At 37.7% G+C, this 18,060-nt stretch overlaps 1 protein-coding gene across 14 annotated transcripts in view; it reads right to left on the bottom strand.

Moving 5' to 3' along the window:
• Positions 1-18,060, bottom strand: part of SNAP91 (synaptosome associated protein 91) — a 158,907-nt gene that overhangs the window by 117,914 nt on the left and 22,933 nt on the right. For all 14 annotated transcript variants that reach the window (XM_033235534.1, XM_033235532.1, XM_033235536.1 and 11 more), the window contains one exon: positions 2,182-2,324. In XM_033235534.1, coding sequence (XP_033091425.1) covers positions 2,182-2,324 — 143 coding nt within the window. The remainder of the gene's footprint in view (positions 1-2,181; positions 2,325-18,060) is intronic.

Raw genomic sequence — 18,060 nt, 5'->3', positions numbered from 1 at the left:
AGATATTCAAGTGAAAGGAAGAGTCACACATCTCTCACTTTAACTCAAGAGCTAGAAGTGATTAAGCTTAGTGAGAGTGGCATGTCGAAAGCTGAGAAAGGCCAAAAGCTAGCTCTCCTGTGCCAGTTAGTCAAGTTGTAAATATAAAGGAGAAGTCTTGAAGGAAATTAAAAGTGCTACTTTAGTGAACACACAAATGATAAGAAAGTGAAATAGCTTTCTTGCTGATACGGAGAATGTTTGAGTGGTTTGGATAAAAGATCAAACCAGCTACAACATTCCCTTAAGCCAAAGCCTAATTCAGAGCAAGGCCCCAACTTTTTTTCAATTCTAGGAAGGCTGAGAAAGGTGAGGAAACTGCAGAATGAAAGTTTGATGCTAGCAGAGGTTAGTTCATGAAGCAAAGAAGTCGTCTCCACAATATAAAAGTACAAGGTGAAGCAGGAAGTGCTAATGAAGAAGCTGTAGCAAGTTATCCAGAAGATCTAGCTGAGATAATTCATGAAGGTGGCTACACGAAACAGATTTTCAATGTAGGCAAAGCAGCCTCTATTGGAAGAAGATGCCATTTAAAACTTTCTCATCTAGAAAGGAGAATATAGTACCTGACTTCAAAACTTCAAAAGACAGCCTGACTCTCTTGTTAGGGGCTAAGGCAGCTTATGACATGAAGTAGAGGTCAATGCTGATTTACCATTCTGAAAATCTAGGGTCCTTAAGAAGTACACTAAACCTACTCTGCCCGTGCTCTATAAATGGAACAACAAAGCCTGGATGACAGCACATCTGTTTACAGAATGGTTTACTGAATATTCGAAGCCCACTGTTGAGACTTACTGCTCAGAAAAAAAAGATTCCTTTCAAAATATTACTGCTCATTGACATGCACCTTGTCACCATAAGAGCTCTGATGGAGATGTACGGAGAGATGCATGTTGTTTTCATGACTGCTAACACAACACTCATTGTACAGCCCATGGATCAAGGAGTAATTTTTACTTTCAAGTCTTGTTATTTAAGAAATACATTTTGTAAGGCTATAGCTACTATAGATAGTGATTCCTCTGATGGATGTGAGCAACATAAATTGAAAACCTTCTAGAAAAGATTCACCATTCTAGATGCCATTAAAACATTTGTGATTCATGGGAGGACACACAGTTACCAACATTAGCAGGAATCTGGCAGAAGAGCATTTCAGCCCCTATGGATGACTTCGAGGGATTCAAGACCAGTAGAGGAAGTAACTGCAGATGTGTGGAAAATAGCAAGATAACTAGAATTAGACATGGAGCCTGAAGATGGGACTGAATTGCTATAATCTCTTGATAAAACTTCAATGGATAAGGAATTTCTTCTTATGGATGAGAAAGAAAGTGGTTTATTGAGATAAAATCTTCTCCTGGTAAAGATACTGTGAACATTGTTAAAATAACAACAAAGGGTATAGAAATTACATAAACAGCTGATAAAGCAGTAGCAAGGTTTGAGAGATTAACTCCAATTTTGAAAGAAGTTCTGCTGTAGATAAAATGCTATCAAAGAGCATTGAATGCTACAGAGAAATCTTTTGTAAAAGGAACAGTCAATTGATGTGGCAAACTTCACTGTTGTCTTAATTTAATAAATTTCTGCAGTTACTTCAGCAACCACCATCCTAATCAGTCAGCAGCCATCAACATCAGGGCAAGACCTTCTAGCAGCAAAGATTACAACTCACTGAAGGCTCAGATGATCATTTGATAATCATTTTTTTTAGCAATAAAGGATTTCAAAATTAAGATATGTACTTTTTTAGACATAATATTATTGTACACTTAAATAGAGTACAGTATAAGTGTAAATGTAACTTTTACATGCACTGGGAAACCAAAACATTTGTGTGACTCACTTTATTGCAATATAAGGTTTTTTTTTTTGCAGTGGTTGGGAATCAAACCCGCAATATCTCTGAGGTATACCTATACCTCATATCTCTAAGACAATGTCTAGCTTAAAGTTTATTTTTTGTTAAATAACTAAGGAGAAGATTAAACTTGTATTCTAGATGATCTGGAACTGTGTATTTCCTTTTCTTTTTCTCCGAATTAGTGAAAATTCAAAGAGCCTTAAATCATCACCATGCTATTCCTAAAAGCCTCCTTCCTCCATCAAAAAAAGCGAAAAGTTTACTTAGTTTACCTCATTTCCATGCACCATGAGATGATGTGTTGTCACTAAAGCCTTAAACACAACCACCCAGCTACTGTTTGTTGCCCGCTCAAAGAGAGTGTCAGCCATCTGAGGAATATTAACATTGGTCTCGTTGGTAGCCTGGATCAAATCTATGAAAATAGAAGATATTAATCAATGATATTAACAATTATATACAAAAATTCATTTCAAACTTGGAACATATAAACCTGTTTACTAAAATATGACCTCAAAAGTACTTTGATAACAGCTGATAACAAAATTTTAAAAAATTAAACTGTAATATTTTACCCATGGACATGTACATATATTACTTACCCAATATATTTATTTATTCTCGAGTATATTTTGCTTCTTAATTTTATTCTGTACTCTCTTCTGAATTTACCTGTTTGCTGGTACTTGTGCCATTTTTAAAATTATAAACTCCAGGAAGGCTAAGCCTCATATATTTAATCTTCTTTGTTACTGCTATAAGCACAATGTCTCAAATGTGGGCATTTATTCAATATGCCATTTGAAGGCAATAACATAAATGTACTCTTCAAACTTAATAGCTAAAAGTATAACTCATTTGGATTCGAACTTTGAAAGGTGCTAGTGAATACACTTTTCACATGAGTGGCAGAATGAGGTCAAATATTAAAAGAGAAAATAATTCTACACACATGTAAGCTTTCGTAGAACATGCATACATTAAATTACTATACTTTGGCCTGAGTTTATAAGAGAGTAAACCTTTATAACATATTCACTGTTCACATCTACATATTATGAGTCCAGGTGTATTTTCTTTTATTTTTTTTTGAGACAGAGTCTCCTTCTGTCACCCAGGCTGGAGTGCAGTGGCGTGATCTCCGCTCACTGCAAGCTCTGCCTCCCAGGTTCATGCCATTCTCCTGCCTCAGCCTTCCAAGTACCCGGGACTACAGGTGCCCACCACCATGCCCAGCTAATTTTTTGTATCTTTAGTAGAGACAGGGTTTCACCGTGTTAGCCAGGATGGTCTTTATCTTCTGACCTTGTGATCTGCCCGCCTCGGCCTCCCAAAGCGCTGGGATTACAGGCGTGAGCCACCGGAGTACAGGTGTACTCTTTTTTTTTTTTTAATTATCTACTGGCCAACAGGGAGTGCCCGGCATCAGAAAATCAGTTAATGCTGTCAAAGAGTTAGCTGGGACAACCAAAGATCATGTGCTAAGCAACAGAAGCTAAGCCACAGCCGGACAGTACAGACTTAAGTACTTCCAACAGTACAGGATAACCTCTTCAGGACAGCAGACACTGCATGACTTCTGTTACAGTCCACACTTATCTTGCAGAGACCTGCATGTGATACCCATTTCCTAGGCAATCCCATGCAACAAACATGCACTTGTAACAAAAATGCACATGTATTCTTCTTACTCCAAATCCACACTTGGTAATCATTAAACTATACATTTTATGCATTGCATTTCTCTTCAAAATACATGTTTTTAAAAATTGATATTCCATCACTGAAAAATATCTATAAGCTCCTTAGACTAAAGGATATCAATAATTGTTCTGAATTACAAGTGGATCAAGGCAGGCTTATTTCTTAATTTATACCGATTTTAAATTTCTGTCATCATCCCCTTTCCATCAACACCCTTCTCTCAATATTTTCCTTTATTGAACTTTTCCTGATCCTTCAGGAAATCTTTCCTGGTCCCTTTCTTTTTTTCTCTTTTTTTTTTTTTTTTTTTTTTTTCAGACGGAGTCTCGCTCTGTCGCCCGGGCTGGAGTGCAGTGGCCGGATCTCAGCTCACTGCAAGCTCCGCCTCCCGGGTTTACGCCATTCTCCTGCCTCAGCCTCCTGAGTAGCTGGGACTACAGGCGCCCTCCACCTCGCCCGGCTAGATTTTTGTATTTTTTAGTAGAGACGGGGTTTCACCGTGTTAGCCAGGATGGTCTCGATCTCCTGCCCTCGTGATCCGCCCGTCTCGGCCTCCCAAAGTGCTAGGATTACAGGCTTGAGCCACCGCGCCCGGCTCCTGGTCCCTTTCAAATGCAGTCCCATGTGGCCTTCCTGTGCTTTAAAACTTGAGGCACTTTGTTCCTGCTGGGTGTTCAGAATAGATGTATATTTGTCATAACTTCTACCATGCCACAGCTCCTTAAAGGTGATAATGTCTGTTTCATGTACAGCACTTTGCAGAGCATTGTGTAAAATATTTGTTGAGACAAAAGTATAAAAGACACACTTTAGCTTAAATAATCAAATCAGTTAACGTTTGGAAGGTGTAAATAACTCAGTGAACCAATATTTTCTAAGTGACTAGTGCATAACATTACAAAATAATGCATGAGTAAAAAAATCTATTCAAAGTATGATACAGACCAATGTATTTTAATGTAACAGAAAGTAAAAAAAATTCACTGATATAGTTTCAAAGTCAACACTGCAATTTAAACTTAAGAAACTACAACTTGGAGAATTGTAGTGTAGTATCAAAAGAATATTCACAATTTTCTGAAAAGGTTATTAAAATGGTTCTAATTTTTTCTAACTGAATATCTTTATGAGGCCAGGTTTTCTTCACACACTCTTAACTAAAATAATATTACCAAACAGACTGATTACAGAAACAGATATAAATGCTCATCTTTTATTGAGTAAGAAATCAAAAAGATTTATAAAAATGTAAAATGATAATACTCTTTTCACTGTTTTTTTAAAACAATCATTTTCCCTAAAAGTATTATTTGTATTAACATGTTTATATGTAACATGTTAACAGACTTATTATTGTTATTTAAAAGTGAATTTTAAAAAACTGTCCCAGTTGTAATTTTTAATATAGTAAATATCTCAAATACACAAAAGCTTTTTCAGTTCCTTAGTAATTTAAGAGTACAAAAGAGTCTTGAGACCAGTTTGAGAGGAATTGTTCTTCATCTACAGATACTCCTTGACTTATTGTGGGTAATATCTTATACACTCACTGTGAGTTAAAAATATTATTAAGTTGAAAATGCACTTAACACACCAATCCCACTGGACATCATAGCTTAGTTCAGCCTACCGTAAATGTGCTCAGAACACTAACGTTAGCCTATAGTTGGGCAAAGTCATCAAACACAGCCTATTTTATAATAAAGTGTTGAATATGTCACGTAATTTATTGAATACTATACTGAACATCAAAAACAAAATTGTTTCACACCATTGTAAAGTTGAAAAGTCAAAGGTCGAACCATCATAGGTCAAGGCCTTCTGTATACCTAGAAAGAGAATTGCTAGGTTGTAGGGTATGCACATATTTAACTTGAAAGCTTTTTTCCATAGTGACTGCTCCAAATGCTCTCATAAGTAGTTATTATATGTTTCTACTGCTCTACTCTCTCACCAAAACGATAATTTTCATTTAAAGAATTTAAAAAACAAAGTATAGATATAAACATACAGAAAAAAATTCTTTTTTTTTGAGACGGAGTCTTGCTCTGTCCCCCTGGCTGGAGGGCAGTGGCGCGATCTCGGCTCATTGCAAGCTCCGCCTCCCGGGTGAAAAAAATTCTTAAAAATTGTGAGATCTAAACGCTATGTATAGGTCATGTATCAGTTTCTTAGAATTCTAAGTTTTATTTGAACTTGGGAAGATGTATCTGGTATCTTTTTGGCAGTTTATAAAACAGCTTTATGGAAGTATAGTTGACAATAGAATTGCACACATGTAAAGTGTACTATTTGGTAAGTTTTGACAAACCTATATGTTCATAAAACTATCACCAAAAATAAGATAATTAACATATCCATCACCTCTAACAGTTTCCCCATATCCTTTAAAAATTCCTCTTTCTCTTCTCCTGCTGTTCCTTAGCAACCATCAATTTGCTTTCAGTCAATATAAATAAATTTGCATATTCTAAATTTTATGTGAAGGGAATAAAACTTTTTTCTTGAGAGGGAATGACTGGATTCTTTCAGTTAGCTAATTATTTTGAGATTTATCCATGTTATTGAATGTATCAATAATTCATTCAATAATTCATTCCTTTTTATTGTGGAGGTATATTCCATTGTATGAACATACAAAAATTATTTATTCATTCACCTGTTGATGAATTAAGGGTGATTCCAGTGTTTGGCGATTACAAATAAAGCTGCTATGAACATTTACATATACCTATTTATACGGACATATGCCTTCATTTCTCTTGGGTAATTTTCTAGAAGTAGAATAGTTGAGTCATTTTTAAGTAAACATTTAATTTTAGGGAACTGCTTTCAGAAAGCTGTTTTTCAAACTACCAAAAATATTCCATATATATCTTCCCAAGTTCAAATATTTAATCTTAGGGAACTACTTTCTTGCCTGATGTCATTTCTACCATGTTACATTACCACCAGCAGTGTATGAGCATTCTAGTTGCTCTACATCCCTGCCAAGACTTGATATGGTCTTTTTTTTTTTTCTATTCTATTCTAACAGGTATGTTGTGGTATCTCTTGGTGGTTTTTCTTTGCATTTCCCTAATGACTATAATAGTGTTAAACATTTATGTCATGAGCTTTTCATTTGTTTGTTTGTCATTGGTAACTTGAAATTTCATCTTGAAGAAAATAGATATACTTTGTAATTTTTTGTAGTCCTCTGTGGAAATATATGCTACAAAAATTCTCTTACACTATTTGTTCCTCAATAGGATTTTGGCAGATTCAAAATTAGGAAATGCAGCATATATCACAGTTACTGAGTTAAGGTTTTGGAGCCAGACGAGACCTAGTTCAATTACCTTATATTATTTAATAATGTGTGAACTAGAGCAAAGTTGCCTCTCTTAACCTCCATTTCTTTATTACCGTAAGGGAGATAATAATAGCACCTACCTGACAGCTGTTTTACTAAATTGGGTAATGCAAGCAAAGTATATAGCACAAAGCCTGATACACTTGAAGGAACACACACACGCACACACACACCACACTCACACACACACACACACAAATTATAATTAGATTCACCCTTTGGCTGCCTATGTCAAAAAAGATTTGGCCATGGCAGGAGGATTGCTTGAGGCCAGGAGTTCGAGACCAGATGGGGCAAAATGGATAGACATCATCATCTCTACAAAAAGTCCTAGCTGCTGGGAGGCTGAGGTGGGAAGATCACTTGAGCCCAGTAATTCAAAGTTACAATGAACTATGATTGCCTCACTGCACATCAACTTGGGCAACAGAGTAAGACCCTGTCTCAAAAAAAAAAAAAAAAAAACCAACCAGAAGTGGCATACTTTGTTGATTAATATATTAATTCATTAACACATTTTTATTTAGTGCCTACTATGTGCCAGGCACTGTTCTATCTATTATCTACATATAATAGCAGTGAACAAAACAGACAGTGTCTGCCTTCATGGAGCACACATTCTAATGAAGGAAACAGGCAGACAACTAGATATACAATGTCAAGCACAGATAATGTTATGAAAAATAAAAAAGTAAGAAGATAAATAGATAGAGGATACTGCTTCAGATAGGGTGATCAGAAAAGGCCTCCCCAGGGAAATAAAATTTAAAGTGGTCTAAATGTAGTGAGAAAGCCAGCGATTCAGTAATCTTGGGAAGGAACATTCCAGGCAGAGGAAAGCAGCAAAAGCAAAGGTCCTAAGGCAAGGGCACGCCTGACGGATTCAAGAAAGAACCAGAAAGTCAGTGTGACTGGAGAACAGCAAGCAAGGGACAGAGTGGCAGACAGATAACTGACCAGGTTCCAGACAACTCTATGCATTATAGGTCACAGAAGGGACTTGATATTTCATTCAAAATGTAATGGGAAGCTGCTAGAGGGTTTTGGTCAGGGGAGTATTGTCACTCAAGTTTTATTTTGAAGAATTACTATTGTGGCTATATGGAGCAGACTGGGTGGGGAAAGGGGAGTCAGGGAGACAAATAAAAGAGGTTATTTTAATAGTTCAGGTGAGTGGTGACAATGAGCCTATATTAGTGTGGCAATGGGATAGAAGTGGGAAAACAAAAGGTAGGATTCTGGATATTCCAAAAGCAGAGTCAAGAGGAATAGCTGATAGATTTGATGTGGGGAGGAAGACACCAAAGGAATAAAGAATGATAAGCTTGTAGCCCCTGAACAACTGGACAAAATACCTCTTGTACACTCTCTGGAAAAGGAAAGAAAAGCAGTGTAGGTGAGCCGTGCTTGTATCTAGTTCATGTTTCTCTTTCCACCCACTTCCACCTACTTGTCACACTCTTTCTTAACTTCATTCCCAACCACAAGAGACTCCATGCCTTGTGCAATGTTTGAGACACATCCAAAGGGATTTCTGCTTTCTATGGAGCAGATAAGGGGGTGCCCTCGGAGTCATGTCAGTCATTTCAGAATCACTGGCAAGCTATACCCCAAACTGTTCTCAATGTAGGCCAGTCTGAGGTACAGGCATCAGCAACACTTCAGAATGAACAGTATAATTTATTGATTATGATTTTTCTGACTAGTTGGAGTAGAGGAGATAATGACCATGAATGTAACACCATGAACTCACAGAGCTCCAAGAGCCAGCAAAATTTCCAACCACCTGCATGAGTCTGAAATTAGGGCCAAGCACCACTATTACTTCAGAAGGGGATGGTGGAGGGAAGCTGGCCATGTGCCAAATATTGTCAATCCCTAGGGTAGTAGAAAATTATTTAGACAAAAATGGGAAATTTATATTTTTGTCTTTTAGGGTTTGTGCATAGCTTGTTGTGTCATTAACAATGTGACTTTAAGCAAGTCATTCGATTTCCTTATCCTACAGTTTTCTGTGAGGTAGAAATAATACATGCATGCCAGCTGAAATACTATACTGCTTTTATATTTTATCCTCTTTTGATTGTTTTCTTATAAATTATCATGGGATTCTCAAAAGAACTCTGTGCTTTAAGAATCAGAAATTTATAGGAATAGAACTTTAAAAGGATAAGTAAAAACACAGATCGTTCTATAGAGGTGGAAATGACCATTTGTAATACACTACTGAAACAGAAGATCTAGGTGTTCTGGGCAATCCACAAAGAATCTCAAGCCAGTTCTGTAAGCTGGCAGTAATTGCTGGAAGGATGGCCTTTGCTGACTTCGTTGCTAGGGAGATTTTAGAAGATAGAGCAGCTTGGGTTACTGATTTGCTGCTACTGCCACACAATGATCAATTACCATGTCTAGTCTTCAAGTATGTCAGGTAAATTAACACATGTCCTATTTACACGACAGCCTTGAGGTTTTTTGTTTTCTTTTTCAAAGAACCTTGAACTAAAAATAAACTTCAGGAGTTTACATTCAAATTATCTCCAAAACAGTATTTTAGGTGTCTCTAGAGAAGAATTTACCATATTGGTAAACTTACCATCTCCCAACACTGATTGACCAGCTCTGAATGTCTTTTAAAAATATCTAACCCTCATGCTCTAACCACAACCCATCACTTCCTACTCTATCCTCAGAAAAGAATAGCTATTTTATCCTTAGTTAACTCCTTATATTCAATACTTCCTGGTAGAGTGCTCTCGAGCCATAAAAAAAAAAAAAAAAAAAAAAAAAAGGCAGTGTTTCATAAATGGGACTCAAACAGCAGACACAACGCATCAGTTTTCTGTTCCAATCAAGCTGCCTACCCACACACGTGAAACTTATGTTTCCTAAAAATAAATAGTTCAGAAATGGCAACTGCTGCTGCGGGCATTTGGGACTTTTCTCCTTTGCTGTATCTGTATCTCTAAGATGTCTCCCAAATTCTTTTCTATTTTTCATTCCAAGGCTATCACAAGCCTTCATTCCAAGGCTATCACATCTTAGATCACAGGATCTAAGATGGCCCTCATCTTACTTCCTAGGAGGAATCATCCGATAACAATTCAAGTCTGTTTTCTCTCGGAAGTACCAAGGAATACAACTGTAGTTCTCAATACATAATTCCACTTTACTGCAGGATTTAAGTAAAAAGAAAGAAATAATACCTAAGTGAAATGAAAAAAAAATACAGCTGGCCTTCTGTATCCACAGGGTCCACATCCTCAGATTCAACCAAATTCAGATGGAAAATAATTGAAAAGGAAACCACCACACACACACACACACACACACACACACACACACAAAATACGACAATAAAAAAATACAAATAAAAAACCAATATGGGATAACAACTATTTACATAGCATTTCCATTGTGTTAGGTATTATAAGTAATCCAGGGATGACTTAAAGCATACAGGAGAATGTGCACAGGTTATATGCAAACACTACATTTTATATCAGGCACTTGAGCTTCCACGGAATTTGGTATCCACAGGGAATCCTGGAATCAATCCACCATAGATACTGAGGGACACCTGAATTTAAGCTTCCCCTCCATAAATATCCTTAATTCCTAGGAGAAAAAAAGAAAAGGGAAAACTAATTTTTAAAAATATTGTTTTTCCACTTCTTTAAAAACACTGAAGAGAAGTTGCTGAGACTACATTTGCTGATAAGTAAATTGTTGGGAGAAATGAAGACTGGTCAGAAATTTAGAAATAAAAGTTGATAGCAGCAGAAATGCAAACCTTTCAGTAGGTCAACCCCTGAAGCCCCAGGCCCTATCTCTTCTTTTTCTACGAGGCCATGCACAGCTGAGATCCTTGACCAGGCCAATCCGTTCCACTCTCTTCTATCCAACAGGTAGAAAAATGAATCAAGTTCCTAGTTCCACTATAGTTTGGAGTCAAGAGGAAAGATCTTTCTGACACCCCCAAATAGAACTTTATGTTTTTAATCCTTAAAACACTGTAACAATGATTAGTTTCTTCAAGTAGTTCAGCCCTAGGCTTGAATGCACTTCAGGCTTGGTGAGCTACCTGGAGAACTTAAATATTAATCAGAATATAGTTCTAGAATAAAGTGATTTCTAATATTTAAAAAACTTCAGTGTTCACAATCAGCAACACAAAATTATATACTACTCATGTCCACTTACATTTTTTTTTCAAAAAGTTAAGCTAAATCAAAATACAGCTGTCTTTCCCATAGCACAAACAATGCTTCATATACTCAATTATTAACAGCTCTTTATAAGGACATCTCTTAATATATATCTTTATAGCTCCCAGAGCTAAGAGCAACTCAGTCAAATATATTTACAGAACTTTCTGGGTCACCCAGGTAATTTATGCCAAATAAAAGGCTAGACCTCTCGCTATCAAGTTTAAAAATTCAGGATTAAAGAGTTTATCATATTACTTCCCCCCCGCCCCCCACCATTCATACCTATACCACTATTCATACCCGAAAATGCACCCACCTTAGTAACCATAGTAGTAGACACATCAACTACTCAATTCAAAAGGAATAAGTAAAGTTTTAAATGTTTACTTTCTGTATGGCAATGTCCGTCCCTCTTATCCTATTCTATAACCTCTGTTCTTGTTTTCATTTCCTTTCATTAAAACAGTAGAAAAAATTTGGGCCGGGCACGGTGGCTCACGCCTGTAATCCCAGCACTTTGGGAGGCCAAGGTGGGTGGATCACGAGGTCAGGAGATCAAGACCACGGTGAATCCCCGTCTCTACTAAAAATACAAAAAAATTAGCCGGGCGAGGTGGCGGGCGCCTGTAGTCCCAGCTACTCGGGAGGCTGAGGCAGGTGAATGGTGTGAACTCGGGAGGCGGAGCTTGCAGTGAGCCAAGATCGCACCACTGCACTCCAGCCTGGGGGACAGAGCGAGACTCTGTCTCAAAAAAAAAAAAGAAAAAGAAAAAAAGAAAAAATTTGGCACTGTCACATTCCATCAGAAACTCACTCTCTGATGACCCAACTCTTTTTTAAAACTATCCAAGTCTAAGTTCTCTGAGCATGTTCACCAGACAGGCATTTTCACAACTGTAGGATATTTAGGCAATCCATTTTATTCTATTATATCTTCTTCAGACTTAATTCTTCTTAGTTCCGCCCTTCTGTTTATAAACTTTTCATACCACTAAAAAGGATGATATACAAGTTTGCAGGTATTTTCTTGAGTTCTCTAATGCTCAGTCTAGAACAAGTTTGTTAGCCTTGGCACTACTGATATTTTGGAGCAGAAAATTCTTCATTATTAGGGCCTGTCTTGTGTATTGAGGATGTTTAGCAGCATCCCTAACCTCCGCCTACAATATGCCAGTAGAATCCTCCTTCCCTCCAAGACAATCAACAGCATGTCTAGACTTTGTAGCCTGTTGAGAACTGTTTGCCTAGAGTAAGAGTTTGGAGATCTCAGGGATTGAAGTTGAGCTGCATGCAGTAGGACCACGGGGAAGCTGTCCCAGCTTGTGACCAATACTTATCTAGTTTTAGTTGTGGCCAAATGACCATGCTGCATGAGTAACAGTCTGTAAAAACCTAATATGTGTGCATGCTGCTTATAATTATAACCAAAAAATGATTTACAGAAAAGGGACTCTCACACATAATCAAGCATAGCAGTCCCTAGCTTTTGAAGGGGTTATGATCCAAAAGTACATTTTAGAATCACTAGGTTGAATTATATGAAATTACCATTTTTGTCAGTCAAAATGGTTAACACCATCAGCAATTTTATATAATTCAACCTAATAATTTCTGAAGCAATTGTAGGTTACCACAAAATCCCATCAAACTCTTCTATCCTGGCTGTTTCCTTTTCTCCTGAGGTCCCCAGATAGCATTGGCCTAAACTTTGATTTTCACCAGGAGCAGTCACTGGTTCTGAGGAGGTTTTCTATCCCTCTAGGCCCCGTGGAACAACACACACAACCTTAGAGCTTTTGGAAAGCCCTGCAGTCCAAAGAGAGATGCCTATTTCCTACATTTCTCTTCAACTCTTTTCCCTCATCTGTTTAGATCATCAAGATAAAGACCAATGGTACATATATAAAAATCCACAGAAGATTCATCTATAGTTTACAACATGACAACTATTACTAGCCACCTCAGAAAAAAAAAGTTAGAAAACATCAAGGGAAAAACAAGCAAGAAAAAGAAAAGAACTGCATTTACTGGAGGTAGAGAATACAATAAAATATAGGTAACTGAAGGGATGTATACTTTGAGCAGCAGTGCTCCATGAGAGCAAGGGTTGAGAGAGAAAGAGAGAAGAGAGGGGTATTTGTCAATCAATAATCAACTCTGAACATAATAAGCTGTACAAAAGATGACCAATCCTGGTCTATCATTCCCCCAAGTGTTCTAGAATGACAAATGGTGGCAGAAATCCCGGACTGAAAAACACTGTAAACTCCATATGAGTTTAAATTTGAAACTATGGGTCACAGAGCTCCCATTATCAAGTAACAGAATGGGGAATAAGCACACAGCAATGTTTCTTTAAGTTACAGGTTAATGAAAGCTTCCTTTAATTCTCCTGATACCCTCTGGACCTCGCTTCCATTTGGTGACATGATGGTCCACTGTTTTCTCTCCTCAATCCTGGAGAAAAAAGAGTCCTTCCTCCTTCCTAAGGCCACACCACATTCTGGGCTCTCATTCCTGTAGCAGGCTTTCTTCTGCCTACTCTGTCATTATTCTTTAATTCCTTTTTTTTTTTTTTCCTTGAAACAGGATCTCGCTCTGTTGTGCAGGCTAGAGTGCAGTGGCACAATCATGGCTCACTGAAACCTCAACCTCCTGGGCTCAAGAGATCCTCCTACCTCAGCTTCCAATTGAGTAGCTGGGACCACAGACACATGCTACCACACCCAGCTAATTTTTGTGTTTTTGTTTGTTTGTTTGTAGAGACAGAGTTTCGCCATGTTGCCCAGGCTGATCTTGAACTCCTGGGCTCAAGCAATCTGCCCACTTCAGCCTCCCAAAGTGCTGGGATTATAGGCTTGAGCCACTGCACCTGGCCTATTTCTTTATTTCTTTCTTCTTTCTATTATATCCTCTCCCCTATATCTTCTAAGTACATCCTTAGCCATTCTTCTTCTTCTTCTTTTTTTTTTTTTTTTTTTTTTTTTAGGAAAATGAAACATAAGATCCCTCTCTTATACCTGTACTATACTCTAATCTCACACCTTCTCCTTGTCTCCATTTCTTCACTCAAGACTCGGGACCTCATTATAACCAGCCAGCCTCTAGAAGCCTCTACCATATGACCATCATCCCCATCATGCTTCCTAAACTGCTCCAGGGTCAGCTGTGTCCTCTAAAATGCCAAAACCAATGGGCATTCTCATTTCCACCCTATTCTGTGCGTCAATCCTGATCTAGTTTTTAAAAGTCATATTTCCTGGGATTTGGGGAAACCACTCTTTTCTTATCTCTGCCTTTCCTTCTCAGTCTCCATCACGGGCCCTTCTTTCTTCCCCCAAACTCTTAAATAATAGGTGTGCCTAAGATAAGATGATTTCCTCAGTCCTCTTCTGTTCTTAGTCAAGACTCTTAATAAGTGATCTAGTTTTGATATTTGTTCTCTCCAACTATCATGCTGAAATTTGATCTCCAATGTTGGAGGTGGGGCCTAATGGAAGGTGTTTGGGCCTTGGGGGTGGACCACTCCTGAATGGCTTGTTGCTGTCCTCATAGTAATGAGTGAATTCTTTCTCTATTAGTTCATGGGAGATCTGATTGTTAAAAAGAGCCTGGCCCCTCCTCCTCTCTCTTGCTCCCTCTCTTGCCATGTGACATGCCTGCTCCCCCTTTGCCTTCTACCACAAGTAAATGCTTCCAGAGGTCCTGACCAGAAACAGGTGCTGGCGCCACACTTGTACAACCTGCAAAACTATGAGTCAAATAAGCCTCTTTTCTTTATAAATCACCCAGCCACCAGTATTCCTTGATAGTAACACAAAATGGACTAACACATTAATCAAGCTCTTCAGTGCCCATACTTCTAGTATACCTGGATAATCTAAGATGGATCAGCAAGACAAAAATGGAAATCATTATCTTCTTTTCAAACCAACTTTGCCTAGCTCAGATAAAGGTACCACCATCCACAAAGGCCCCTCGGCTTTCTAGCTCAGCATCATCCTTGTCTTCTTTCTTGTTTTCCACATTCAGTCAACCACATCACACAGATATCGCCTTCTACAAATCTCTGGAACAGTTTCCCTGTTCTGTGTTAATAATCTTCTAATAATCTTCTGTGTGGATCACTATCACAATTGCTTCATACCTTTGTTTCCCTGCCATTTTTCTCCTTCTATTTTTAATCAGCTCTCAAAAGTATAGTTCTAAATATGAATGTGATTATGTCTGATTAAATGAATAGTTTCATACAATCTAGTCCCCTTCAACCTGGGATTCCCAATACCCTAAAGCAGTCATTGTATGTAAGACTTCTCTTTCATGCATCTGGACTGGCATTAAATATGATCATTGACAAAATTAAGAAGACAGTCACTCAAATCATCCTCTGAATTCTACGGTTCAGATGAGGAACACGGGATGGGAAAGGCTGACACAGATCTCCTGCCACCCACCTTCCATTACTTCCTGCTACTTCTTCACACAAAGCCTGCTTGCAAACAAGAAGCTCCCATACTCTTTCACAACTGTATGTGTTTGCATATGCTATTCCCCTGGCCTGACATTTTCTTCTTCCACCTGTCCATGAGTGGGCTCCCATTCCTCCTAGATGCTCAAATAATACCTCCTTTGCAAGCTTCCTTGGACCTTGCCAAACAAAGTCCTCTTTGTCACATTCTATACACATCTTTATAGCTCATCTCACAATATCATGCAGATTTATTCACTTATCTGTGCACTTTGCTAGAATGCAAGCTTTGCTTCACCAACAAAATTCCTGAAATACAGTAGATATGAAACAAGTCTTTTTTGAGAGAACCATAACAAACGCTCCTTTTTCCTTGTCTTAAAAACCTGCAATAGTTGCTCCAAGTCTTGGAGCTCTGTTATTTTTTAAAAATCACAAACTATTTAATATCACATTGACATTAATCACAGTTACAAGAAACCCTAGAACCATTCTGCAATGACTCCATTTTTTCAAAAGAACAGATGGAGGGAGAAAGCCATACAATTATTATTAAAATGGGTTACACCACCAAGATCTGTGCCTCTTTCCTAGAAGATAACCAATAAGTAGCAAAAAAGGGAGGAAAATATTCAATATGGGCACAGACCTTTAAAATTCTCTTTAGTTTAAAGAACATACTCCTTTACTGATCTAAGCTCCTGTTAGAAAAAGAAGCAAAACTTGTCCCTCAGTGTCTAAACAAGACAAGATTTATGATTGGATACCACAGTCCCAGTATTTATGCTTTAGAGAAAGTTATTAGAATGGTCAGAATATACCCCACGTTAACACAGCTGCCTGGTCACACCCTCAGAGCATAATTGCTAGCTGGAGAAAACTCCCTCTGTGCCACCCACAAATATAGCAACACCTGACAGTTTGGGGTCCAGGCCTCCTTCCATATTGGAAAAAATCCTGCTTCTGGCAAAAAGTTAGAAGCAGCAGGAACAATGCCTGCTGTGTTGTTTAGCACAGACTAAGAGAGAAAAACAAGGAAATAATAAATACTTTGGTTTTCCCTGTCAGACAACATCCATCCCATTGTCATTAAAAATAATTCAAGTTAGGAAAACGTAAGAATAATCACTAATTTCAGCAGGTTATAAGACTATCACACACTGTTTAATTTCGTCTTTAACAATTCTATGGGGCAAAACTAGGGTAGGAGCCTCTGTTATCTTTGACCCTTGCCTTTCCCTATGTTGACACCATACTAAGTGGTACGAACTTCTTCATGTCTTCAACTCTAACCTTTTCCCTACAACCACCTCCTACCAACTTTGCAGAACCTGCTTCGGGACTTCTAAGACAGTTCTGCCAAGTAGATTCCCCATCTCTCCAATCCTTTCTGCGTTCAGCAAAACTGAGGTTCTCAACAACTTTTTGAGCTGATTATTCTTTTGCTCCAGATAATTTCAATAGCCAGTCACCTACAAAGAAAATCCAGTCATCTTTATCTCACATTCGAGGCCTTACTGAATGCAATCCCTTATCTGTGCTTCCATCTTTTTTAAAAATAGGTCTTTTTTTTTTTTTCGCCTTTAACATATTACCCAATCGACTTACCTTTTTGTTTATTTCTTTTTGATTCTCTTATCCTTACCTCACATGTAAGCTCTACAAGGAAAGCATTTTTAGTTTTTTGGTTCATTAAGGTAGCCCAAGCGTCTACACCAGTAGATGCACAGTAGACACTGATTAAATGTTTGTTGTGAACCTGGAACATACTCTGTCTTTACCTCAGTTGCCTAAATTCTAGCCTTCCTTAATATTCCACAGTCAACACTGTTTTTTTTTCTTTTTTCTTGTCTTTTACTTGAGTTCTTCCTGCACCAGGCCTACAAAGCATACAAAATTAGATGAACGCTACAGGTAATAATAGTTGGTTACTTAGTTAAGCACTATTTTGGTGACATGAAATGCTCATCTGAATAAGCTGATAATATTTATATAACTCTCGATAAAATTCACTACTTCAGTGTTTTTAGAGTTACTGGCTACAGAGGTATTTAACAACAAATCAAGGGTAGAGTGTAAGGAGTTTTATTAAAGTTTAAACATTAAGAAAGAGCCTCTTTTGTTTAAAGCACTTATAAAGATTTGTGCTTTAAACTGTGGCTAGTAGGTCTTTGGTGACTAATTCAGCTAATACATTACTGAAATTTAAGGCCCAATTTGGGCCCAGGCCACTATAAGGGAAAATAATCAACTTTCACACTTTTATATTATCTAGTGCTTTAGGTGGCTCAGCCAAATTTCAAGTGTAATATACAGCAGCTTAAACATCTTTTAGGCCAATGATTATATCCATTTGGATTAACAGAATGATTCAATGGATGACACTAAATATACCAATTCTAATTTCAATTAGTAG

This window comes from Trachypithecus francoisi, unplaced genomic scaffold (genome assembly GCF_009764315.1).
Source record: "Trachypithecus francoisi isolate TF-2019V2 unplaced genomic scaffold, Tfra_2.0 Lachesis_group15, whole genome shotgun sequence".
NCBI lineage: Eukaryota > Metazoa > Chordata > Mammalia > Primates > Cercopithecidae > Trachypithecus > Trachypithecus francoisi.
Note: the sequence above shows the minus strand (reverse complement) of the source record. Positions and strands in the feature narration are given on the sequence as shown.